At 41.8% G+C, this 27,864-nt stretch overlaps 1 protein-coding gene across 3 annotated transcripts in view; it reads right to left on the bottom strand.

Annotated features, from left to right (window-relative positions):
* Positions 1 to 27,864, bottom strand: part of LRP4 (LDL receptor related protein 4) — an 84,407-nt gene that overhangs the window by 36,567 nt on the left and 19,976 nt on the right. For all 3 annotated transcript variants that reach the window (XM_049825534.1, XM_049825533.1, XM_049825535.1), the window contains exon 2: positions 6,192 to 6,338. In XM_049825534.1, the coding sequence (XP_049681491.1) occupies positions 6,192 to 6,338 (147 nt within the window). The remainder of the gene's footprint in view (positions 1 to 6,191; positions 6,339 to 27,864) is intronic.

The following is a 27,864-nucleotide window of genomic DNA, read 5'->3' on the forward strand; positions in this document are numbered from 1 at the left end:
TATTACACAGGGCACTCTTTTATGGCTGAGCAGAAGGGGAAGGGGGAGGGCGGGGGAAAAGGGAAGTTTATAAGGTGAAACGCAGGCTGAATCACGTCCCACTGTCCTTTGAACACTTTATCCCTGTTGCCTGTGGAGAGCAGGTTGCTTTGTACCCAAGGACAGTGAGCGACTGGTGTTCGGAGCCCTGGAGCGCAGTGGTTTGAACAATACTGCTTGTTTAATTAGACAAACTCTCAGTCATGTGAAGAATGAGAAGTTAATTTAAAAAATAAATATAGACTCAAAAGAATTCATGCTACCTACATTACAAACAACTGCAGCCTGACCCCCAGCTATGTCTACGCTCATGCATGTGTATGAGCACAGATATACACACAAACATAGATCTGTAGCACAGTGGGCAGTAAGTCCAGAAACAAGAATAAAGGACGTTAGTCAATCTCAGGAAGAAATAGGAGACACTGCATTTTGCTAACTATATTTTGGAAAATCTAGTTCCAGAATAACATAAAACATTTCTAACTGCACTGCTGAACTGTGTTTAAGGATGTTGCTACTCAAAAGAAAAAAAAAGAAAGAAAAACTATTTTGAAAAGAGTATCAGCACCCCATCTCTCATAGCCCTTTGATCACAAGCGCTCTGCCCGAGGGGGCACTGCATTAATTCTGATGCCTTTTAAAGGAAACACACATACTCCAAGCCCAATAAAATGACGAAGTATGGTTCCAGATATAGAACTGGTGTCTTTTCAAGAGAAACTTGAACTCTTGTGAAGGGTTCCTAATCAATAAAACTTGGAAGTTTGGAAGTGAAGCTTCATCTGAGCTCTTGCATCTCAGCTCAAGGCTGCTGATTAAGTGAAGGGCAGAGGGAAGATGATTCTTTTAAAGTTTCCGTTAATTTTAGTAAGAGACCTGTGAGATTTTTATCCTCACATCACCTCAGAAAATTTTGTTGTGGGACTGATAAGTAAGCTATACTGATAGCCCTGTTCTCCTGGCAAGGAATGAGTCTTGAATGAGTTATAGCTCAACAGGAACTGCCTAAATTTCCCAATGAGATAGGAACAACAGACCCCTTTCAGTAACCTTTAAGGTAAAAGGAGTAAATTCTTCTTCAATCCCTTTAAATGAAAAAGTATTGTACATCAGTGCATGGAGCTAAGCAAGCAAGTCTGTGTCCCAATGAGCTACACATTTACAAGCAGATTAGGTATGATACAGATTCAAAATTCAGAGTAAGAAGGTTCTACTGGTGGATGGTTACAAGGGGATTTGGCGTATCTTAGGAGAAACAGAACTATTTATCAATCGCCAGGCCAAGTTTACTCAGTTGTCCTTTCACCCTTGCCACAGGAAGTAAGACTCATTCACACCACGCTGGACTTCAAAGCGCATGCAGGAGGGCAGAATGAAAACCATTCCTCCGCTTGCATGCGGCTTTCGTTAGGGACAGTCCAAAGTAGTCTCTGTTGGCACAAGGCAGGAAGGCAGCTGAGCTACTCTGTGCATGTGTAGCAAAGGCTTCCAAGTCAGACACTGTCAGCAAGCCAGAGAGCTGACACCAGAGAAAGTCTATGAAGCTGGCATGACAGCTGTGAGGCTGCTTATTACTATTATTACTACAGCATTCTGGCTTGTAAACATGATCCAGAGCAGGAAGCAAACATGTCACTGAATAATTGGCTCCCATCACAGCAGGACTTCAGCTTTGCAAGAAAAACAGTTCCTGTCAAGCCAGGTAAGCAGAGGCAGGGCTCTCCCAAAAACAAGGGGAAAATACCTATGAGAGGCAGACATTCCGAGGACACCAATACAAGTGGAAAATGTCTGGGGTGTGCAGAAAGGGTAACAGTTGAGGAAAAACTTAGTGCAACTGACTCAAAAAGTGGGAATTTGGTTTATAGCTTGTAACAGAACATTAAAAAAAACCAACCAAGCCAAAACACACCACATTTTAAGAATTTATCTCAAACTGAAAATCTCTCTGAAAAGGAAATGTTCCTTGTGTCTGCTGTTGTTTTTCATAGCTGCAACTCCTCTCACTCACCACCAAGTATCTTGGCCCCCCCCCCTTTTTTTTTTTTCAAATACACAGTGTGTTTCAAGCTATCTGTCATTCTTTAACTGAAATGACAGATTACCAGTTCAAGGCTAGAACATTGCATTAATATGGAATTTAGTAAACTCCAATCAACTACTTAAGCATATGCAGTGCTGTATATACACAGATGCAAGACTGGATCTTGACTTGCAAAAGTAATGTTCACCTTTCCCCCGACCCCACGTTTTACTCTCTTGCTTTACTAGGAGTCCAGCAGTCCAACGTCCTCCCATTCTCCTCTCCCTTTTCCAAGGATCTAGACAGAACTCTCTCAGGAACTCATTCGTGTCGCTGTATCGGCTTACAGTATACATATGAGCTGATACACTGAAGGAAAAGTAGACCTTAAAACCAGCATGACTGCAGCTTTATTTCTCCGGAAAGTTAGGACATTCACAGGGGAAAAAAGGAAGTCCTGTAACTCTGTAAAACTGGCTTGCAGCAGACCAGTGGAAATGTGGAATTCCTTGCAATCACTTCTGTTCACTCTTCTGATCAGAGACATCTACTTGATGATATTATAGTTCCTGTCTTTAAAACGCAGAACTATACTTGCATACATTGCTGAAAAAGAACCCCAGCAGCTTTAGCATCTCAGAAGAGTCCATATAAGTGGTTGCACAGACTTAGGTTCATGAGTCAGAACAAACCACTGGGCTCACCCCAGCATGAAGACTAGCCCCACGGTCTTTGAGGAATCTCACTAATTTTTTCACTAGGTCTTCAACATATCTGGGGCTTGTAGGATGACTTCATCAGGACAACCCAAAACTACAGCTCAATATTTATATTAAAAAGAAATTCACCAATTTCAGACCTGGTACAAGTCAATAAATAAAAAATAAATCAAGTTCAAAACAGAGTTGTCCAAAATTTCACTCCAACCAGAACACTGTATGCATGTCACAGACGGATGGCCAGGGAAGGAAAGAAAAATCTGTGAACTGACCATTCTCATGTACTATGTGCAAGTATCAGTGCTGATTTGTGAGAAGCACAAATTTACTTCACTTAAATTGATTTAAAGTTCAAATTGCTGTTCCAAGTGGCTCACACCCCACCTCTGCTCTTGCACTCCTGCTGCCTCTTCTTTATGCTTGGCACAGTCAGAAAACAGATCAAATGAAAAGTTAACCCCACAAATGAGTACACGTTCACAAGGCTCCTGTGTGCCAAGCAAAAGAGAGGGATTTAGCAAGTGATCTGCTCTAGCAAAAAGTTTCAGTGCCATAACAACTAAGCAAGATGGGAAATAGCACAGACAACTACCACAAACCTACACTGCACTACACTAGTTCTTACAAGCTAACAATAATATCACATACCTGGACTCATAATGAGGAGCTACTCAGAGCAAGATTCAGCAGGCTTAACGGAATAAGTGTTCCTAAGACCCCTCCACTGCAACCTTGCATGTGTGTGCAGAAGCCATGCACTTAACAGAGTCTTTAGCCCCATCACTTTACTTGTATTTTTTGCTTTCTTCTTTCCACTAAATTATACTCGGAGTACTTCTGGCTGTCAGGTGAAAAAGTTCCCCTCTTCGTATTTATTCTACTACAATGCAATATTTAAAAAGGCAGCTCATATTCCAGTCCTTCCCCTTGAGTCGCTTTTCTACTTTGTATAAATGCAGCTCTATCTCCCCTCCCATCTTGTCAAATCTACTGTTCTTCTCTGTACATGCTAGCTTACCTCTCTCACTAAACTGCAGAGACCTACAACACAAGTCATATTCTGAATGAGATGTTTAAACATTCCCATCTTATACGTGCTGTTTTACAGACAGCTCCCTTTCCTTCAGTCTTATTCCTCCCTTTGCCTCGTTAGAAACTGTGAATTAAGAAAGGCAGAAGTTAAACCCAGTTCCTACAATCTCTGTTGCACTTGGTTGTCTGCCTCTACTTTATACACTTCCCAACCTCCAGTGCCTGAGAGTATCTGCAGATTGATCACAGTTCACTACTACTCCCCAGTTTGCACAGCTTCCATTCAAATCCATATGGGCCAAATTTCCTTAATATATTAGGGATACACCATAACCACAGCTTTACTGTGCAAGACCAAAAGGTTCCTCTCATCCAGGCCAGAGAGACATGATGCAACAGCAGATGCCGAGAGAAGAGTGTAAGAGCATAGGATGCAAGTAAACATTCTTCCTTAGAAGACAAAATCTGCCTCTATTTGTGATACAAAGACTTCCTGAACAAGAGGTGGCATATCCATCTTTAACAGCCCTCAGTGGATTTTACATCCAAAAATTTGTCAGACTGCTTTCTGAGAATGTTTGAAATCTCAAAATCAATGTTTTGTGGCAAGGAGATCCACAGCTTAAGTATATGTTGTATGCACAAGCAAGTCTTGTTAGCTTTAAACAGTCTCCTGCTAGTTCCTGTGAAAGGTCTTATCCCTCCTGCCCCCCAATCCTACCACGCCTGCTTAGCTTAAAAAACTTTGGTGCTGGATTTTGTTGAAATACAAAGTAGACCTTATCAACAAGTTATCTCTTGTCTAAATCATTACTATTTCACCACATTTCAATAGATTTGTGAAGCATGACTTCCCCTGACAAATACCTCCCCCTAAAACCAAAACAACACACCAAAAAACCCCCACCAGAAAAAAAACCCAAACCAACCCCCCAAACTCCCTCCTCCCTGCAAAACGCACACACACAAAATCCTCCCCTGTGCTCAATAAGAAGCCAGCAAAATCAGTTTAGTTAATGGATATGCCTTACGTCCCCAATACCCTTATTCCTGCTCAGCGTCTCTTTTTTTTCAGCCTGTGCAGTTGAGTACAGCCTCCTCTCGCCTGCTCTTTTGAGATTTTAATACTATTTCTTCAGTTCCCAGATCCTCATCTCCTCGTCCTTGAGCATGGCAAGTTCTCAAATTTGCACTTTTCTTCACTGAATGTAAAAATGCAGGTTTTCCTTCCACTTTCTTTGATTTCTCCACTTAAGGTCACTTCCTTGCCCAATAACCCTTTCACTAATCATCTTTAAACCAAACACTGATCACCTCAGTTTGCAGGCAATCTATTTTTCAAAACCCTATTTTTCACCCAAGGTCTTCCATGTTGCTCACTATTTGCAAAATTAAAAGAAACAAAAAGAAGTGAGAAGGAAACAAATTTTCACAAAGCTGGGTTGAGATCTCCCACACTTAAGGAAGAAGAGATTCTCCAAAACAATATTTCAAAGATGAGGAAATGTCCTTTCCTTACAGCAGTCAACAGTGGAAACCAGTGAAGGCTACAGAAACATCCAACAGAGGAAGATAAATTCCTCAATCATGTTCATTGACAGGAGCCTTAAATCTTCAGCTCTAGGGAAACTTTCAGGAAAGCAGTTCCACAAAATTTGGCCTTTTCTCCCTCCGTTCAATTCCACCACACTCTGTGGAATATAAATAGATCAGGTAAGAAAGCAACTTATTTGTGGCTCCAGGGAAAAAGGTTTTCTCTATTCATCTATATCATGCTAAACCCACTAAGAGTTACACTTCTTATCAGTTCTCACCTAGCTGGGCTCAGCTACACAGACGCTGACACCATGCAGATACACAGTAGCTGCAAGGTAACTTCTCTCAGCGCACCCCAAGACCAACTAATGTTGATTAGAGTGCTTATCTTTCCCTCCTGTTATAGGGCAGCCAGGACAGAAACTAGAATGTTACTTAAGAGGGCAGACACTATCAATACACTTTTTCACACTGCTTATTTATTTTCCATTAATATTTATAGCAAACCCATATAATTTAGTTCACAGGTAGTGCTTTTGCAAGGGTGGGAAAAAAGAGGTACTTCTCTCTGTCCCTCCTTTCCCTCTAAAACACTCATGTCCAATAGCCATCTAAAACCAGCTGCAAAAGGCACAGTTGGGCTTTGATTGTGCTTTATGTCAGTAGATACTGGCTCTGTTAGCCTCCAAGTACTGAAGTTAGTCAAAAGTATGTAACCTACCATCTTAAACATTTGTCATACAAAAACTAGGATATGCCTGTAAAACAGAGAAGCACCAGAAGAGAAAAAGTTAAGACATTGAGTTTTCACAAACACAAGTCAAGAATGGTATTCTTACTGCAGCCATCTTCATCACTGTGGTCCCCACAGTCATTGTCTCCATCACATTGCCACTGAGCAGGGATGCATGTGCATTCACCAAAAGCACTGACAGCACATGTAAAATGATTACGTCCACAGGAGCATTCGGTGCTACTTGTAACACCTGTAAAGGAGCAAAGAAAAACAGTATTTTGAAGACATCCGTCTATTTTAGGGTAAATACATTAAATACAAAGTGACATCACATTTTTTCTCCATGTACCCACTGTATGTATGAACACATACTCTACTGCAAAGGAAAACATTCACCTCCTTCACACTGTTGAAATAGGAGATCAAGTACTATGCACAGTCTCCTGGAATGAGACTATTTGAAGGCAACAACAAATAGCAACCTGCCAAAAAGAGACTCAGGAATCAGTTGGCTGAAAAATAACTTAGTGCTAGTCACAATCAAATTCAAGGAATCCCAGGTATCAGAACACCCTTTTTATTTTACAGACTCAGACTTCTCCTAGAGCACAGTGCTGCTGCTGCTCCACTTAGTTCTGACACCACAACAGAAGGTATAGCAAAGATGCTACTTCAGAGTTATCTGGGGTCTTCTCCAGACCCTGAGCTTTATAGATGCAAACCTTTTACAAGTCACTGCTTTAGACATTTCAGACTCCAGTGAAAGAAAAGAAAAAAAACACCACACCATCCTTTCTTATTTATCTGTAGAGATTAAACTGTGACATTATCCTGTTCATAACTGGCATTTATAAAAGAGAAAAGGATTTTCAACTCTACAAACTGACCAAAAGAAAATACAGCCCAATGTCAATATATAATCTGTTAAGAACACTGTTTTCCAGCTTTCAAGTTAGCTTAAGGAGGTCCCAACTCTTTTCTCTCCTCTTCCAGCTACAGAACAATACTCTGCACAACTCTTGACTCTCACCCCTGTGCAAATGCAAGTATTTATGATATTATCCCACATATTGTCTTAATAAATCTCTGCCTTGAGAGAGAATAGGCTATAGCCCACCTCTCAAAAAGGAAAAAGTCATGCCTGCACTTCTGTCTGATGTCATCTAGACCATCTATATAATCAATATCACTGTTAAACAAATGATTATTCTATCAAACAACAACTCCCTCAGACTAGTCTGTGACTGGACTCTTTTTGCATGGCTCCTGTTTCTGCAATTCAAACAAACCTAAAGCTCTCAGATTAAATAGTAGACCATAGGGAAAGAAGTACAGAGGGATACCTGCCCAAGTCGTAGTTATACACATCCTGAACTATTGCAGACTTTTTTATCTCATTTGTTACATCTAGTGTTTGACTCTGATGAACCATGAGCTGTAGCAACACAAGCCAAAAAAAAAAAAGAAAAAGAAAAAAAAAAGCACCTCATAATTTCCTTGTTTTCCATTCTAAGTGAGAAAAGCAGTATCTGCAAAATTTTATGTAACTATTCTGCAACTCTCTCAAGAGCAGAATTCCCTCCAGCAAAGACATCCACTTGTGCAAGTTAAGCTGATTTAAGTTTAGAGGGGATGCACTTTTTCCTTGAGGAACAAATCCATGATAAGTTTCTTCTGCAACAAAACTGGCAGAGGTTTCTGCCAGCTTCTGCCGCCTGCTCCTAACTGCTACACTCCAGGTTGCAAGGCTTTGCTACACATTATTTTCCAAGCACATCCACAAGCTGCTGAATTGGACCAACCAAATCCATTGCGGGATCTCCCTTCACAGACTTGCATGGGTGTAACAACCTTTTAATCTTCCCCCATCTCTGCTACACATTATCATTAAAACATTTAGTAGAAAACATACATCTCAAGGTATTACTGTATATGCTAGAGAAAGCGGCCAATATCTGGAGTAACAAAGGACAGAAGCCAGAAGAATATAAGGTGGATAAGGAACAGAAAGAAGGAAAGACAAATGGAAGAGGGCAGAGTGGTCAGATCCTCAAAGAACTTATCAGGTATGGCCAGGGCAAAGGCTGACTCAAAAAAACAGCAACAGGGGTGATGTAGAGTTGGAAGGCAAAAAAAGCAGCACAGACATCCCTAAGGAAAAGCAATGCATCATCTATGCAACATATCCAACTATTAGAAATAAACATAAGGAAATTCAGAAGAACCACAAACCTCTCCAAAAATCAAAGAGGTTCCTTCAAACTGGCAGCACAGGAAATTCAGGACAAACCACCTTCTGCTGTTGCGTACCACTGTTTAGAAAGGCAGAACTAGCCATATGTTGTATCCAAGGTAGCTGCTGTTCAAATCACCTTTTCCAAAGCAATTTTTCTACCATTATCCTCAACAATACCCCAAAGCACTTATCCCAGCTACTTTAAGCTCCAGTACCCCTTCCTGTTGGAGTACACTAAGATGATCGTCATCCTCATTAACCCTAGAAAAAGACAAATACGGAAGTACTAGTGACTGGCTCTATCTTGCCCAGGCTCCACAATGTCTTAGGGTAGCTTCACCAACAGGAAAGGATCAAACATCAAGGCAACCAATTCTTAAACTAGGGGAATGTATTTAATAATTTATTTCTAGATAAGCACAAATGAAAACATTGGGGAAAAAAGTCAAAGTGAGTTATTTTAGCTCCTGAATAGCAGCATGGAGGTACAGCTCTGCAGCAGCAGAGAATTAGTGCAGCTGTCCCAATCTGCAAACTGCAACTTAATCTGCTGTATTGTCAAACACACAGTTATCTTCAAAAGTTGCTAGCAGTATCAGGTTACATATATATATATAAAAATATATATATATACACGTGTATTAAATCTGTTCTTCCCACCTCATTGAAGTTCCTATGTTCAGCCATCTCTGGTTTGTGTTTTTACCATGTTATAGAAACTGTTGGAAGCTGAAGGATATGTTACGACTCAGATACCAACACTCTCTCATATGCACTAGCGTGTATCTGTAGTACCATTACGTAAGCATACTTCGCTTAACTAGTCCACATTATGACCTTTGTGAGTCTAATGCTTTGTGATCTGTGACCTTTAGGGTAACTAACCTTCTAGCCATTATAATGATGCATTTTATAAACCGTGATTTACCCCAGTCTTACACTTGGACAAGTAAAACACATTATTTTTTGGAGACCACACTAATTCCAACCTATAAACAGTATCAGAAGAACCAATCCTGGATGACTAGTCTTTATCCAGTAAAAGAACAAGTTGAATGAAACCTGGGACCCCCTGCAGGCAGCAGGAATTTTCTCAATTATTTCAATGTGTATAGTGTTTCACTCTTGGTGTCCCATGATTATTTCCCAGGGCTCAGAGCTCCAGCAACATTACCCTGTAACTGTATCTGTAACAGTAGACAGCCAGGAAGGATAAAGATGAGAAGTATGTTTTCTCCAACTCACTCAAATACAAGCGGAAGTAGTGCATTTTGTGTGAGAAGCCTCAATGAAGACTTACTCTTTAATGTCGAGCTCTCATTAAACATAGGGAGCGTGAGACAGAAGACTAACCAAGCACGCACAAAAACCTCCACTGTCAGGTTTCAATCCCAGTTAGTCAGGGGTCCAGGAACAGGATGGAAGTCAGCACTTGCTGTTCAAGCAACTGGACCAACAATCAAAGCAGACATATCTACTTACACTTCTGCACATTCTTCTGGAGCAGGAACAATGAGAGGTACCTCTGGGCTTAGCCTTGACAAATGTTTTTCCTAAAACTTTTCATCACACAGCAAGCTTGGACATTTTACAAATCCTCTATATTCGAAAGTAATTTCACTTATGCAGGAGGCAAAACCCTGACATTTTAACAATGCAATATCTACAAAACAATACACAAGAGCTAAACAGAGGCATTGTCAGGTGCTGAGCTGACATCACTCAACTTTCCTAGCCTCTCGATACCTCATGTGACCACCACACAAGTTTCCTACTCTCTCACTTGCCCATGGGTACAAGCAACCAAAAAAATCATCTTCACTGTCTGTAGTTTGGTTCCCTCCAGATGTGACAGCAGCAGGATTTAGTAACCAAACAGTTTTCATAGTAAAGCATTATACAAACAGCCTCCAGATTTTAAAAACAGGAAGTCTGTCTAAACACAGGCCTCATTACTTAACATCTGCCATCACCTTAAATTTAGCATGGTATGCTCAGTTTCTTCAGATTCCTTCCAAATACCCTCCCCGTCTTCATGTTTATCTGACAATTGAAACGCCTCTTGAGGGAGGGTGGGTTCCCCCCACCCAACCACTTAAAAAAGATAGTTAGGATCCTTGTAATTTGATGTCTAAAGTATGCAAAACAGTTATGTCATTCCTGGCTGAAAAGCAAAAGTCAATAATCATCCTGTTATTTCTGCACATCTTTTTTTTGGGGGGTGGGCAGGGTTGCTTAAACAATAAGTCGTGACTCTACTTCTCTCCCCGCCCCGCCCCCAGCAACTCTTCATCAGGCCAAATAATACAGCCCGTAAAGAAAAACCTAATATACAAAGCTTCATTTTGCTGATGAGGTCACTTGCAACCCTCAGAGCTATTACATAACAGCCCTGTATTTGCCACAGAGTCACAGAAACATTGACATTACAAAGGAAGCTTAAGTAGACAGAATAATTACCAAACTGAACTCTGTAGCCTTTGTTTTGTTAGGGACAGCAGATATCTCGGGGAGAGTGAAAACACTGTTTCTTTTAAGTCCTGATGGCATGTTTTCTTTCCAAAAGGAGAAATGCTAATTCTATTTTCAGTAAAAATAATGACAGATGGTGGCTCTTACCACTATTTTGTAGCAATTCAACCTTCTACAGGCTGTGGCTTCAACTTGGAATCATTTAACAGCCCAGGCTGGAAGGGACCTCAGAAAATCACCTGGTCCAACCTTTTGTGGGAAAGGGACCCTAGATGAGACTATCTAGCACCCTGTCTGGTTGCATCTTGAAAACCTCCAGCGATGGGAACTCTACCACATCCCTGGGGAGGTAGTTCTGCTGAATGATTGTTCTCACTGTAAAAAACTTCTTTCTTATGTTGAGATGAACATGTTCCTGCTCTTCAGGGTCCATCAGCTCTGTCAGGCGCTGGAAGTATTCTAGCAATAGGAGGATTTTCTCACAGTCTCATAGGATGGATGAAGTTTCCTCAAATGGATGTTAATGAATAATACTGCATGCAACTGCCAAAGATCCTGCTATCTATGGTCAACACCATGCTGTCTTTCCACATTTTCTTTCTTTCCAGGTACCAACAACTGACTACAGAAGAGACTTTCAGTCCACACCACCCTGTTAGTTGCATCTTTTCCCCTTCATCCTAACACAGAAATCTTTACTGTTATTTTTTTAAAGTAGCAGCATAATATTCACAGCCATCAGTTTGTTTGCATCATCCTGCAATCCTGCATGTACCTACATGGGATAGCATAGCTAAGTATCCATTTAGGTCTTCTATACTGCAAGGAAAATAGCACCAACAAGTTTAGAAAACCAAGAACTATGAAAATATTTGGCATGATTTACAGTTGCAGACTGTTCAGTTTAGAATCAGAAGCCTCTGGAAAGAACAATCACTCCTTTGGTCCAGGACTGAGTAACACATGAATCTGGGTTCCTTCCCCTCCATGACTAACACATGAATCTGGGTTCCTTCACCCTCCAGGTGCCAGGACAGGCACCTAACTCTGCATTTCATGGCCTACAGAAGACCTTCAATGGAAGGCAGAGATCCTTCTGCAACCTCATTACTACAAGAAACACAATCAAAAACATGACAGTACCAGCTTTTATAGTTTTAATTCTACCACATAAAAATCCCTGGCAGAGGACAGAAGTAAGTGGATATCGAACAGGTGTGAAAATACAGTACAAATATTTGAGTTAGTGGCAAAGAGGAAAAAATCCAGGACTGTGTAGAAGAACTGGAATATGAATAATGGAATTACAGGGAAAATGAGAGAAAGTCCTAATAGTGATGGGCATAAGGCTGTAATTTTTTTTTCCCCAGAGAAAGTGCGGAAGGGTATCACCAGAAGCATTTTTGAACAAATTTGCACTAAGCATCAGAGTATTTTGCTCTGGCTTCAACAGATACTTCATTTCTTATTTCTGTATTTTAAGAACACATGAGCATCTGATTGTTTAGTCGGGGTTAAAATTAGTAAATTCTGTAGCATAGCCTTTAATAGCCTCTTTAACACCTTGCACACCTGTTGTTAGAAGGCCTGTGTCAGATACCATTTTCTCTCTTTCTCCACTTCCAGGCCAGGCTCACTTTTACATTCCATCACATACACACCTTGATAAGGGCAGACATTGGACATTTCAGATGGCCTTGAACATAGTTCAGCTGATACATTTTTCCTTCTTCATCCAGCACCTTACTGAATGTTTCTACAGCAAAGCAGCTCAACTGTCTTTGCTTGCCTATCTTGAGGGAAAATGAAAATTTTGGATTCCTCTCTCTTACCCAAATAGCAGTTTCCACTGAAGGAAAGTACAGTTAATCCAGCTTTAGAAGAGGGATTTGCTGACCATTGTTTAAGCCCAGAGCTCTGCTGGCAGACACAGCAAAGGCAACATTACAGGACAACAGTCTGATGTCAGAAGGGGCACTACGCACTGATAAAAGCCAATACAGTTTTCTCTTTTTTTTTTTAACTCCCACTATGGAAGCATCTGAAGCTGTTCTGATGGGGTACCCACATGGTCTCCAAGTATTTGATGCCTGCCTAGAGTAAAATTAATCTCACTAGGAAAAGCAACCCAAAAGTTTAAAAAAACCCCAACAAACAAAAAAACCAAAAAACCCCAAAACAACAACAACAACAACAAAAACCAACAGAAAACACCAACACCAAAAACCAACCACAAAACCACACCAACCAGAGAAGAAAGGTCAAAGATGTTACAGCTTTCTGATAACTGAGTCCTGTGCCTACTTTGGCAGTCTCCAAGTGAGGATGAAAGTTTCCCAGGCTTAGAGGTTCCCCTTTCAATTTGCAAAAGCAGGGATACCTCAGTCCTGAACCAGCTGGTTCTCAATTAAACACACGGCTGAACAAAGTTCTAAGGAGAGGCACACTATCAAGCACAACCACCCTTCGGTTCTCATACTAAACTGCACAACTACACAGGTTAGACCGGAAAAATGTTAACACTCTGTATGACCACAAGGAATAGGAAGCATAACGAAGAGAAATTCCACAGGGTGTCTGCTAATTAGGACCTAAAAAAAAATAAGGGGTGCAACAAAAGTGCAGACAGAGTTAGTGTTTGGTGCAATGGGTGTATGCATGAGGTAGAGTGAGACTGGAACAGAAGCAGTATTTTCAGAAACACTGCATGGGTCAAGAGATCCGAGGCCTTTAAAAACATGTTTGAGTCTCTGAGGCCCAATTCTGATCCCACAGAAGTAAAGACTACCAACCCCACTGAAAACCTCACACTGCACCCAGGGAATAGGAAAGCATTTATAGAAACAACTATTGAAAAAGAAATACTGAAGAAGGATTTGATTTGAATATAAAAAGATTCAAGAATCAAGAAGCAATTGTTACAGTTCCTTCTCCCAAATGCTTCAAGTCATAAATGAAGACCTTGCAATAAACAACATAACTATAACCAAGGTCTCTAGATAATTTTTCTAACGCTTTTCATATCTTCTACAGTGTTTGACAAAATTACTCTTCCCCTCTAGAAGTAGGGATACTACTATTACATCAGCACAGTGTATTAAGGTTTAATGTGTGTTTCTAAATATCCAGAGTCTTTGAACAGAAGATGCAGCTGAAGAGACGGTATTATTGCCATGAAATCCCAGTCAAAAACTAATTCAAATTGGCTGTGCTACCAGCACACACAGATGAAAAAATCAGCTGAAGGACCATAAACAAAAGATAATGAGAAATGGCAGCAAGTCAAGCTGCAGGGGGTAGAGATGGCTAGTAGGTATCATAAGGATCAGCATTAGATCCAGTCCCATTAAATAACTTCATTAATGATCTGGAAGAGATAATAAGTATCATGTTAAAAGAGCCTGCAAATGACACCAAAATGGGAAATATTCTTCTACAAACACCACAGAGGAAAAAGAAATAATATAGAAGGGACCTCAGAAGATTAGAATTATGGGCAGGAAATTAAGATTCAATCTTCAAAAAAAATTTGTTTTTAAAGATAGTGCATCTGGTAGAAAATATTTGAAACAGATACTCAAATGAAAAGAAAAATCTGGGATGCAGCAATGCCTGGAGAAATCAAGGAGCAATAATAAAAGACAAGCTAGCCATTGGTTTGTGTTATGACACAATATGGCATCCAAAAAAAATACTTTAGGCTAAATATGCATAAATGTCACATCATGGAGGAAGAACCTTTCTCCATGTGCAGAACTGAGGTATAAGATTGAGTTCCACATTGAGGTTGATACAGGGAAACTAAACAACATATTCTAACCACAGCAACAAAATGTTTATCAAAGGTGTGTTATGGCACACTGCTCCCTCAAGACTTCAAACAGATTCTGTTTGAAGCCTGAACCAACATGGCATTCCCCCACACAGACTGACTATTTGGTTCTTGAAATAAGACAAAAGGCAATGACTATGAATTCTGTGCATTTTTTTTCTTAAATAGAACTTTTATTATCCCCTGTTTCCTGAGTAACCCCTCAGTTGCCTACAGAAATAGCTCACAGTGGGCAACCCATGAAATCCCAGTATAGAAACAGGAACCTTTCAACCACCAAAGCTTGTTAAACACATCAAAATCTCAGCCCAAAGTCCCTCTCAAAAGCCAGGCAAGAAGTATCAGGTAGATGACAACTATTTCCAAGCAACTGAGGAATTCTATCAGGCAAGGCCAGACAGGAGAAAGTCGTATCTGAGTGACTTTCCCATCTTGACCCTCTCTTCAGATTCCTGGGCAGATCTTTTGTGGTAACACCAGAACTACTCTGTATGAACCTGGTAAAACATCTCAACTCTAGTTTCCAGATCTTTTGCCTGAAATGTGACCATACTGTGATGCTTTTCGCACATCTACTTGCCATTAATGGCAAATGTTCCACTTTCCCAAACTACAAGGTTCCCTCAAACATCTGCAGCTGGCAGAGAAGTCAAAAATGCAGGTTTTGTTCTGTAGCTCCGCATGCCTGCCAATCACTGCCAAGAAACCAAGCACCGTATCAGCCTGCTTCAGGTGTCATGTCCAATGTCAATAGAAATAGACATCTTTCAGAAAGAGCTTTGAGCCTTTCAAAAGATCACAATTCAAGATGATGGTTCTCCCATTCTCTCTGTAAGTGTGACCAAACACATTAAATAGTGGGAGCATCCGTTTTCACCTTCACAGATTCTTGGTAAAACAAAGACCACAGAAAGTCATGAGCTGCAGCATACTGCTTCTCACCTCCAAGGCCCTTACTGGAAGAGATTCAGCCTCCTAAATACTTTTAACCCATGTATTTCCATTTTCTCTGTGGACTAATTAATTTTTCCTACATATAAACTTGGATGCCAAGGAGCAAGAGCAGTATGCTTCCCACCTTGTGAAATTTTCATCCCGTTACTGTTAAAAGCATCCCTTCAGCCTTGGCGTTTCATTATCTGTAGATTTTCTCTCTTAAGCAGAGAGCATTTCATCCATATTGTATTATGAAGTGCAGAGTGATACCTGAAGGATGCCATCAAGAAACATGCTTTGCTGATTTTTAGCCTGGAGTGGCATTTCCTTACATAGCTGCAAGCTCCTGTGCAACTGCATGTCAATAGAGAACTACAAGGGACAGAAGAATCCAAGGGACAGATATAAATTGCTCACCTGCAGCACTAAATTACTTGTCATGCAGGACCATTCCACTCAAGCACATTAAAAATGAAATTAAATACCACTCAGAAATGGACAGAATAATAGAAGGTTGCTGCTGCATAACATCAATCAGAAATATCATCATCCGCTCTAGAACAGTACAGGAATGTTTAGCTGAAGCACCAGGGCCTGGCAGGCAGAACTACGTGACTCAAACCATTTTAGAATACACACACACTAGACAAACACTTTAAAATACTACCTTAAGCCTACATCATGCTTTGCAAGAATTAGTCACCTCAGCAACACGAGACACGTAACTTTCCATTTCTTTCACTGTATTTTTTTTTAAAAACCACACACTAACAACCTCTATCCTTTCCTGTCCCATAAGGATTGTGAACAATTTAATGCTCATTTATCATGAATCATACAGTACAGTAGACACTAAAATTTAGAAAATAACGGCACAACAGCAGAAATGTTACCAGGAGACCTTCATGATACCAGGCAATTGCTAAGTGCCATCTAGAGAAGCAACCTGCTGTTTTAAAGAGATAAACCACAGGAAAAAAGGTTGTTCTGATGTATTTCACCTACTCTAGGCACCAAAGAGTTTCACTAGCATGACAGCTCTTGGAAGGAAGCTCTTGAGCAGTCAGAAATCCTTCTACTATATCAAAGTTCATGGAGGAAAGCTACAGACATGGATCAGGACTAGTGAAACACTGGAGTTTGTTTTCCCAGTTAAAGGACATTAAACGTTGGTATTTTAAGTTCCATAAGCTTTCCTTTAACTTTTCCACTCCCTCATAGACAGGTGGATTTCTCTCATCCTTCTTTTCTGAAAAAAAAAAAAAAAAAAAAAAGAGGAAACAAAGGGAAAGAGGCACAAAGACATTAAGAGCACTACTGGCATTTGTTCGAGAGTATAAGGAGTGGTCCAAAAGGAAAAACCTAAGCAGCTTTGATTCATACATGTCTTAGAGGATATTTCTGTGATAGCAGTTGATGTAGAAATTTGGGGCAGCTAGGAGATCCATATCCATGTTTTTAAAATTTTGGACAACCAAAGTGCACCTACTCCCCTAAAGGCAAAGCACCACTTTAATCAAATGCTGCTGCTTATGGCCTTCAAAAGGAAAAATTTGGGCAAAGCAGGCTCTCACCAAGTCCCTAGGAACAGACCCCTGCTCTTACTACTACAGAGAGTGTTTTGTGAAAGGTTTGCTTCAATCGTTGCCCTCCCTCAAGTGTACCATAGACCTACTCAAGTTAGCTTTAAACTAGCTAACTTGGGGTTTGGTGGCAGTATATCACAAAAGCACAGAGCTGCAATCCACCTGCAAAAGTCAGCAAAAGCAGCAGAGCAAATATTTGAAGCAATTATCCTACAGTGAGCCTTACATTACCTCAGCTACAGGAGCACCCAAGGTTTACTACAGTCACAGCAATGATATACTTTGTCACTTCTCGGAAACGACCTGGAAGGATCAGAACTTGAGAGCTATTTCAGAAATTCTGAAGCTTTGCAATCCTCCCCCTTCACTGAATGGAGATGAATGCAAGCAGCCTATAACACCTAAGGAAAAACAGCTTGGCATCTGTCACTCATAACAGTAATATGAGAAAACAAAGGTTTAATTTGCATCCATGCATTCCTCCCTCTTCTACTTCACTTCCCTTAGTTTAAGTAACCCAAGTATTAACTTCTAAGGCAAACAAACTTTAAGTACTTTTCCAACATTCATTCTGTCTTTGCTCCCATTCCTGTCATGTCCACTTCCAAACTGCAAGCGTCTTTGGGATTTCACTGAATCCCTTGCTTAACAGCTGAGAAAGACATAGCTGTCATCTCACTGTGCATGGACTAACTCAACCTGACTCAAGCTAAAAAACAAGCAAAGAAAAACCCACTCAGTTTTCAGTTTCATATAGTACAGCTACACGTCTTCCTGTCTGCATATACTCTTGAACAGTAATGGCCTCCAACTCTGGCAGATGCTACTGAAGAACCAGTTACAGGTCACAGCATTAAGGAAAACTGAAATTAATGCCAATCTATTTTAATCTACTGTCTGTAAACTGCACCTGTTTAACTACAGCTTCACAAGAAGCTAAGCTGTCTCAGGGTGTGGGGAAAGGAAAATGGAGTGGTCAAAAGAGGACAGCTAAGAGGAGGAAGCACTACTGCCATCTTTGCTTGAAAAGTAGCGCTCAGAGGCTTTAGGGAACCAAGAAAAACTAAAAGTGGTATTTTTTCAATCTAGGCTGCAGGGATTAAAGCCTGGTAAATGTACTTAGGAAAATTCAGAACACAAAGGATCCTGTCCAGCCACCTCCTCACCACAGATTCTCTAAGGAATTGGCTCCTCTCTTTCAGAAACTTCTTGAGCTTTTGGCTTCCTCTCCCTCACCACTTATGATCTTTTACTGCATCAGTGCTTGTCCAGCGCTCTCTGGATTTACAAAGCACCCATAACCTTGCTCACAACACATTCAGAAGCCATTTTTGACCTGGCCTTCAGGGTTTCACCCTGCATTGGCTCGCTGAAATATGCTAAGTAAGTTTGTCCCACAGGAAATTATCAGCCTGCCTCTTTTGTCTTTCAGATGCTCCAGGCACTGAACTAGCTGTAAGGACATTCTGCCCTTCAGAACATATGCCCAACTTTTCTCCAAAACTAGAACCCAGAACATTCTTTTGTTCATTTAACCTATTCAAGACAGAAGCCAAAGTTCCTCTCTCTTGACCAGTCCCAACACACATCAACATGGATAGTCATACGCTTCTTTTCAGGAGATAAAAATCCAAGTATTGTAAAGTCCTCCTTTTCAGGGAACCTAATGTTCTAGCCGGACTGCAGTTGTCCAGGCACATAGTGCAAGGAGACGAGTTCTGCCTCCAAAAAAGCCCATTTTGGCTTTTGTGGGCTGCAGTCAGATTCTTCCCAACATTATGGCACGATACAGAAAAGGCCAGTTTCCTGGACAAGACAGAGACTGTTCTCTTACAGGGTCATTTTAAGGAGTTTATTTTGGTCTTCTATAAAGAGGCCATCATGTTAGCAGTGCAGCATCTGAGTTTTGTAGCTTTCCAGCTCTCTGCCACACGAGAGACTGGGAAGCCAACCACAACAGCTCTGCTTAGCAGAGGAGTTCTCCAGGGAAGGGATAGGATACGCAGTGTGGTTTTGTGGCAATAAGGAGGCAGAAGCTCGTTTTTGCAATCCCACAGGCAGGAGGACTTCAAAAGCACAAACCACAAGATAAACGGAGCTATCTTGGGACAAAGAGAGTTGTTCTGTACATCGTTTTCTAAAAAATAACCCCACACATAATATTATGTTGCCCTCAGAGGATGAGCAAAGGGGCAATTATTAACTGGCCAGACTGAGCTGGAAGAACAGGGTTGGGCCTGGCAAAGAGAGAGTTACCACACAACCACAGAGACATCACAGCAACTGTGCTGCCTACCAGAGAACTGGATTAACTTAAAAGAGAAACCTTTACTAGTAACATTTTTTTAATATATATATACACACACATATATATACACACACACACGTGCACTCAAAAATACAAGCTTAATGCAAATACGTTTTATGGGCTCAGATGGGATAAGTTCTTTCCAATAGAATTGCCAACAGGAAAAACAAGAACGTCAGTGTTGGGGTTACTGCAGGGCAGCTATGCTGTACATCAGCCCCTATTCAGCCCACCCACATTCGTTTGCTTTCTAGGCAGCTCCCGAAGCACCAGCCTGCACCTCCCACAGCACCTGGACTTCAGACTCCTTTGCAACACTTAAAATGGTCACAAAACTCTTCCTCTGCTTCAACTGCAAGTCTCAGGTACTGTCTCTACAAACCTGCAAACTCCATAGTTCATTCACACTCACACCCCAGAAAAATCAACCACAATAGCGAAAAGCACCAGAGGATCCCTTACAGCCAATTTTACACTGCTCACATTGGGCTTCACCTTCAATGAAGTAACAGCAACAGCACTGAGGCAGGGAAAAGGAAGATGCACAAAAACCAAAATGGCCTAATTATGGAACCACATCTTTGTAGGTATGTGTGTGGCCTCCACTACTACAGTATCAGAGCGCCTTTTTCTACTAACGAACAATTTAAACACTTCTTAAAAGCTAGGAAGTATTATCTTCAATTCAGAAGTCAAAAATGGAAGGCCAACAACACAGATCTTGGAGTATTTGGGTGCCTAAGTCAGTAGAAAATTAGACATTTAACTATCATTATGCATCTGGCCAAAGAGATTTAGACCTGACTCTCGGTATTACAAAGTACTCGTACCTCCCACCACAGGCACTCTTCATGCTTGCAACGTGAGCCCTAAGTGACTTCCCAAAGAGTTTGTGGCCAAACTGAAAAATTAACCCAGATCCTACCCAGTCCCAGTCCACTTCTTAACCAGGGCACAATTTGCCCTGCCCTACCTAGGTCCTTACGCCAGAGAGCTCGTTAAAACAAACCTGCAGGAAATCAAAGTCAATATTGCACAAACGTGGAAGGATTTACACACACTGCTTGGGAAGTCAAAATAACACCTCCTGCTCCACTTCGCCAGTCTGTTCCCCTATGCTCCCTGACCCAAATTAAGTGAGATCCAAGTCCTGCTTCCCAAAAAAAGGTCAGAGCCAGGCTCCTGAGACCCTCCTGGGGGTTCCCAAGTTCCTGTATTAGCCTTACAATTATTAAAAGGCCAAGATTAAAGGAAGTCCAGCCCTGAGGCCACTGTTGATCTAATAAACACTGGAATTAGATTTCTTCTCAGTGAAGAGGCTGCCCGCCTGATGGCACAAAGCCAACATTTAAACGCTACTGTTGCTCAGAGCCCTAAATTAGTTTTGGATCTGGGGAGTTTGCCTTGAGCTACAGCCAAAAGAAACATAGGAACTGGAGGGAAATTTGTTAAACGTTAACAGAGCTGCAGGAAAGGACAGCAGGGCTAGTAGGTGGCAGGGAGGAAGGAAGGGAAGCCACAAACAAACAGAAGAAAGAGAAACAAGAAACAAGACATGGGAAGTGAGCAACAAGTAAGAAGATTTTTATGCAGAAGTGACTCCCCTATCTAACCTCTGACTTAGTTGCGTGAACAGCAGGCTTTTTAGGTCCCACTTGCTCATAGGTTTCGGTGGAGTTTTTTTGCAACTACAGTAGTTCCCATCTACCTTCCTCTCTCCACATTCAAAATACTGAATAAGAATCTGAGGAAACCATTAATCCTGACTCCTTGGCTATGTCAATGCTTGAGTTACCATGAAACTTGACTCATCCTTGGTCAGCTAAGAGCAGATGGATACTTCCAGTCTCCCTGGCTGGGATCTCAACAGATCTCACAGTCTCGGAGACAGTGGTACACAGCTGCCCACAGGAGCAGCTCTTGAAGCAGGCTCTCTTTGCCTGAAGAGGATGCAGTGAAAACAGTGCAAGATCCTGTCTGTTCATGCTGTTCTCCATTTCACTGATGAATTGTAGGGACTTAGCACAATGCCCCTCTTCCCTTGAATACTCAAACATTCAATCTAATACAGAAGTCTATGCAAAAAGAGTTTAAAGATACTCCCATTTTGACATTTTTATCCTCTCCTTTTCCCAGTAGGAAGATGCTGAGTATGAAGACTCTCCCATTTGACAGTTGCTTCCTGTGAAGCCACCAGTGAGGGCACAATCTGCATTGGTAGTTTCTGATGGAAGTGACCAGAGATGCAGGGCAAGAAAAAAAGAAGATCAGCAATTCCATCCCAGAAAGTTCCTATGACAAGGTGTCCCACTTAGTAGATGAGGGAAAGGCTGTGGATGTTGTCTGCCTAGATTTTAGCAAAGCCTTTGACACCATTTCCCACACCATTCTCCTGGAGAAACTGGCTGATCATGGCTTGGACAGGTATACTCTTCGCTGGGTGAAAAACTGGCTGGATGACCGAGCCCAAAGAGCGGCAGTGAATGATGTTAAAACCAGTTGGTGGCCAGGCACAAGTGGTGTTCCCCAGGGCTCAGTATTGGGGCCACTTCTGTTTAATATCTTTATCAATGATATGGATGAGGAGATCGAGTGCACCCTCAACAAGTTTGCAGACAACACACCAAGCTGGCCAAGAGTGTTGATCTGCTTGAGGGTAGGAAGGCTCTACAGAGGGTTCTGGACAGGCTGGATCGATGGGCTGGGGCCAGTTGTATGAGGTTCAACAAGGCCAAGTGCCAGGTCCTGCACTTCGGTCACAATAACCCCATGCAGCACTACAGGCTTGGGGAAGAGTGGCTGGAAAGCTGCCCAGCAGGAAAAAAACTGGGGGTGTTGGTCAACAGCCGGCTGAATATGAGCCAGCAGTGTGCCCAGGTTGCCAAAAAGGCCAATGGCATCCTAGCTTTTATCAGAAATAGCGTGGCCAGCAGGACTAGGCAAGTGATCGTCCCCCCATGCTTGGCACTGGTGAGGCCGCACCTCGAATACCGTGTTCAGTTTGGGGCCCCTCACTACAAAAAGATGCTGAGGTACTGGAGCATGTCCAAAGAAGTGCAACAAAGCTGGTGAAGGGTCTAGAGAACAAGCCTTATGAGGAGCGGCTGAGGGAACTGGGGTTTGTTTAGTCTGGAGAAAAGGAGGCTGAGGGGAGACCTTATCGCTCTCTACAACTACCTGAAAGGAGGTTGTAGCAAGGTGGGTGTCAGTCTCCCAAATAACAAATGATAGGACAAGAGGAAATGGCCTCAAGTTGTGCCAGTGGAGGTTTATATTGGGTATTGGGAAAAATTTCTTTACCGCAAGGTTTGTCAAGCATTGGAACAGGCTGCCCAGGGAAGTGGTTGAGTCACCATCCCCGAGGTATTTAAAAGACGTGTAGATGTGGCACTTAGGGATATGGTGGTTTAGTGGTGGACTTGGCAGTGCTAGGTTGACGGTTGGACTTGATGATCTTAAAGGTCTTTTCCAACCTAAATGATTCTATGATTCCATGAATTGGAAGGAACCAGGAGCTTTAGATAGCAAAAAGCAATCCCTCTGTCATCTTCCCAGGGCCTACAAAGGACCTTTGTTTGCTCCAACTCTATCTCCATTCTTTCCACCTCTCTACAGAAACACTTCTGATCCAGTGGGCACACATGTGCACAGGGCGATGCAGAAAACGATAAAACAACTGGAGAGCACACGCATTAGAGGTCTTATGTGCCATCCTTTACTGTGTCACACTTGAAGCTGAACATTGCTGGGGGGAAAGAGCATTTGCCCCCCGCCCCCCCCATCTCCTCGCACTGCAACACAGAGACCCCTTTCAAAGCTTGAAGAGTCTATTTGAATAAATCATCTGTGCTTCTCGACAGAAGCAGCAAGCTACAAACATGGTATTAAAGAAGCAAGAGAATGAGCAGAGGGCATTCAACCATGTCCAGACACTAAATCAGCTGAGTAAAAAAATAGGTTAAAGAAAACCAGAAGCATCACAACATGGACATTTTTCCCACACATTTGAAATGAAAGCAACATATAATAAAACTGAGAGTTTTCAGTCATAGAAAGGGGTCACTAAGCATCTTCAAATTCCATCCCATCACTGTTGAAATAATGTATGTCCAAGTTGTCCGTCTGCTTTCAATCTCCACATCGGTCCCCAAATTCAGCTGAACTACAGCTTTGTTCTCACATAGATTACAGCATTCTTTTAAATACTTACCTAGGTTTTTTATGTTATATCCACCACAGGGACATTCATGTTTCTACCAAGTTCAATTGCAACAATCCCCAAGGAGTCTGTGGAACTTTATAGGCCTCTTTACAGATTTTTCCTATTGTAACATCCAGGATTGCACAAAAGGAGAGACAGATATAGACAAGGGCTGCTAAATTCCGCAAAATTATTAAAATACAGCCAGCCATGTTTGAGCAAGTCCCCATACAACCTCTCCCTGAATAAAATATCCCCAAAACTTATTTTCATTCTTCAGGCACTTGTCTTTCATGAGACACAGTCTGTTTACAGGTTTCCTGCTGTGCACACAACTCCTTCCCCAAATGACAGAAGTCCTCTCTCACACAAACATGTAAACACAGACTGAGCAATGAGGACTCCGGTGAGCATCCCCCTCCCCCATAAGGCTTATAAAGGGTTAAGGCCCAGTTATTGCATGCTGGTAGGCTGACAGCTTTATGTCTGTAAAGCCTATGTGGGTTTCAGACTCTCCCTTTAATCGGGTTCCATTGCAATTAATCAGTGGGTTTCTTTATAAGAAAAAAAAATAATAATAAAAAACGGCGAGCACTCTATTCAGCCCAATTCAATCTGTCCAGCCAAATCTCATGACCAGCTGGAATGCCCCTTTCCTAGCCTGCCCAGCAGGATGCCCAAGAATGGCGTGTGAATGTTTCTCTCTGCTCCTGCTCCAACGTTAAAATGAACAATAGTCCCTGCCAGTGTCATTCTTCAGCAATTCATCTCTTCCTGTCGCCAGACTCTTTCGTTCCTTCTTGCCCCTTCCACCTTTTTTGTATGAAAAACAACAGCAGATCGGCAGCAATATAATAAAATAAAATTTTATTTACTTGGTAGATTTGGGGGAAGGGGCAAGGAAGGGGCTGGGGAGAGGAACAGCCCCCACCCCCCTCCTGCAATGAAGACACAGAAGGGGAGCGTTCTCAGGCCCCAGCTGACCTGCTCCGCTACACGCCTGGTTTCCCTGCTGCAAGGAGCATCGAATTTGCCAGGGGGGCTGTAGAGGGGACAGGGCCCTTTTCTTCTGGAGGATGTTGGAACTGTAATTACAGAGAGGCAGTTTCCGGGGGGAAATTAACATGGATCTCAACTCATGTTCCCTGTGTTTTTCATGTGCAGATCTATGGCCTTTACTCAACTTTCTCATTCACCAAGGAATGGGTCAAAAGAGGCTGAAAGAGGCTGCATGCACAGTGTTTTATGAGAGACTTGGGTCTCCTCTTCCTGAAGGAGCAGAAACAGAAGGGAAATGCTATGGGACAACTCCAAGGAAAAAATAATATTATAGTATATATATACACACACATATATACATACATACAAACATATATTCCTCAACAGAGTGGGAAACATATCAGCGTAAAAAATTAGACACCATTGAATGGTCCATGAGGAACAGGTTAACCACAGAGGCAGCAGTAAACAGCATGCTAAGAAGCACACCATGACTCCCCAACACCAGCGATCTCTCCATTGAAGGGAAACGAGGGACCAGGTATAGTGTTACAGAACCTGGAAGATTTTAGTAAATTCACTTTTACAGGTGTGAATTTAAAAGGGTTGCTTCCCAGTACACAGAACTGAGCAACAGTCTGGCAAAGACAGTTTCTTATGCAGCAGGCTTCAGAAGAAAATAAATCCAGCTGCTATTGATTACACAGGACATTTAAAATCTATTATAAGCAAGTTTTAAAAAGCTTTAATGAAATCCCAGAATTAAATTCACCTGTACAGCTTTTAACAGGCCCCTTTTGCACTTTATGACACCACACAATCCTCACATCACTTGCAGCACAAAGACCTGAACTGAATGTAAAATTATTATATGGTATTCATCACCATAACAGTCAAGCAGTCCATAAACGCAGATTCATTTGTCTTCACATCTTACTGCTGTGATTGGTTTCATCAGCTCCATTTTATAGATCTCAGACCTGCCACAGTTCCAAGCCAGAAACCTCTGTTCCTAGGTGTCCAACCTGAAGAGCCAAAGAATGGTTTGCAGAAGTGTTGGATGCTCGTAAAACACAACAGAAGGAAAGGGGAGCAACACAGGTGGTATAAAACGCTGTGCCAAACAGGTCAGCCTCAGCCCTCTCAAACTTGCAAGTCCATTTTTTCTAAGAAACAGGCAACAGAAAAGAACCTGAAAAAAACCACAAGTTGCTTTGTGGGTGAGCCACTACAGAGAAGTGAGGATTGGGAGCCAGAGAGACAGAGTAGATGTAGGAAAAGAGAGCATAAAGCAGACTGTCCCACCTCACACCTGCTACCCAGAACCCTGCTTCTACCTGCCCACATTCCCTCATCCCTTTTCTGTCTCTTAACAAGCTTCCCTACTTCCATAATCCAATTCTGTTCTGCTACTCTTTCCTTCTAAACTTTTCTCTTCCTTTTTTGTTTTCCCCCTGAAAAATGCCCAGAAATTCAAACCTGATCGGAATCAGGTGCAAACACAGTCACCTTTCTCTCTATTCCCACCGAGTACACATACCCAAGTTTAAGCCAGGTGCAAGCAAAAGAGCAGCTAAGTGATCCAGATGGAAAAGAGCTAGCAAAAAGTTAACCCTTCAAAATTATCTGGAAGAATGTGAACAGGCAGACAGGTTGTATTATTCAGTATTTGGCATCACACAGCTGCACTGGTTTTGTGCACCTGCTTTATAGCCATCTGGGATGACAGACTCAGCTCCATGTTATTTCTTGCATTGCAACACAATCTTCAATAGTGCATCACATCACACAGAAATAGCCTACTGTAGCTGCCTTCTCCTCCTCCTCCTCACTGCCTGCAGGCCAGCAAAGGAGCACTTAGTCCAGAGGGCAGCCTCTCAGAAGGCATTATCTAGACTACAGTTCCTCTGAAGCCCTTTGCTTGGGGGAATAATTGGAGCAGAGCTCCTGTTCAACTCAAGCCTGCCACTAGATAGTCAATGTCCATCACAGAAAGTCAAAGAGGCTTTTGCTGACAGGCTTTTTAACTCCTACTCAGCACATACAAGTACCAATTTTCAAATATTTACAGCTCCAGCATGCAGTGAATTTCAGAGAAACCAAAGAATATTTAAGGCCCTTCTGCTTTTTTGTATTTCTGGAGCATGGGAGGCTCAGCAAACATTTTCAAGTTTTTCTGTACTATGGCAAGATTTTAAACGGGGGGGGAAGGGGGGGGGCGCATTTTCTCTCTATCCTTATTTGCCAAGGTCACTGAATCATTTCTAACTGAAGTTTCACAGACAGTTTTAAGCAGAAACTCTTCTCTCCCTCAAGTTTCAACCTGGAAAGTTAGAAATTGGTCAAACTTTAATCAACTGAAAAGAAAATCAGGTAGGGATTGGGGTAGGCTTGGTCCCTACGGCACCACTCCTTTCCCACACATTATCCCCCTTTTGCTCCAGAGATATCAGGAACCTTCTCTTGAATTTCTAATTCACTAACACAGACAAGCTGAACTCAAAGCAACTGTTCCCAACTTGCACTTAAAGACTTAGGCTTCTGTTTTAGTTCCCAGGAGAAACCGCTCCTAAAAGCTTGTCTGTTTTTCCAGCCACATTACTTGGTCTAACTGAAGTTGTTCTCTCTCCCTATAAACCTTGCCTCACTTGTAGTTGTGATGATCTAAGGATAGAATCCTTCTACAAATATTATATCATGAGTAATATAGAGGAAAGGGGCAGTCACCAGATGGCAGTGAGGATAAAGATGCTTGAAAATCTTCATGAAGACAGTTATTTACATTCTTTTGAGTCAGGTCTGTATTTGGCATATTAGTAATTTCTTCCAACAAAGAACTCTTATTCTATCCTTATCTCTGAATGAGAGGCAAGGATGTCCCTCATTTAAAAGCATTGGCTATATCCATGCTAGGAATTTTACTGTGAGCTTTACCATATCACAGCAGTCTTGCCTTCCTTCATCCTGCATATTCTCCCACACACTGACACAGACTATGCCTTTGCTTACTAAATTCTGCTGATTGTTTGGTGACTGGATTCGATTTGGAAATTTTGCTGGGATTTAACTGACTGGAAGTGGAAGATGAGCCAGGTCTTCGCCAGAGAGTTCAGGAAGTCCAGTCTCCTTACGTACAGCCCCTAGTTACAGTCAGCATAAAGTATCTGTGGAACTATGACCTTAGAGCAAGAGTACTCCCTGCTCTG

Source organism: Accipiter gentilis, chromosome 22 (genome assembly GCF_929443795.1).
Source record: "Accipiter gentilis chromosome 22, bAccGen1.1, whole genome shotgun sequence".
Taxonomy (NCBI): domain Eukaryota; kingdom Metazoa; phylum Chordata; class Aves; order Accipitriformes; family Accipitridae; genus Astur; species Astur gentilis.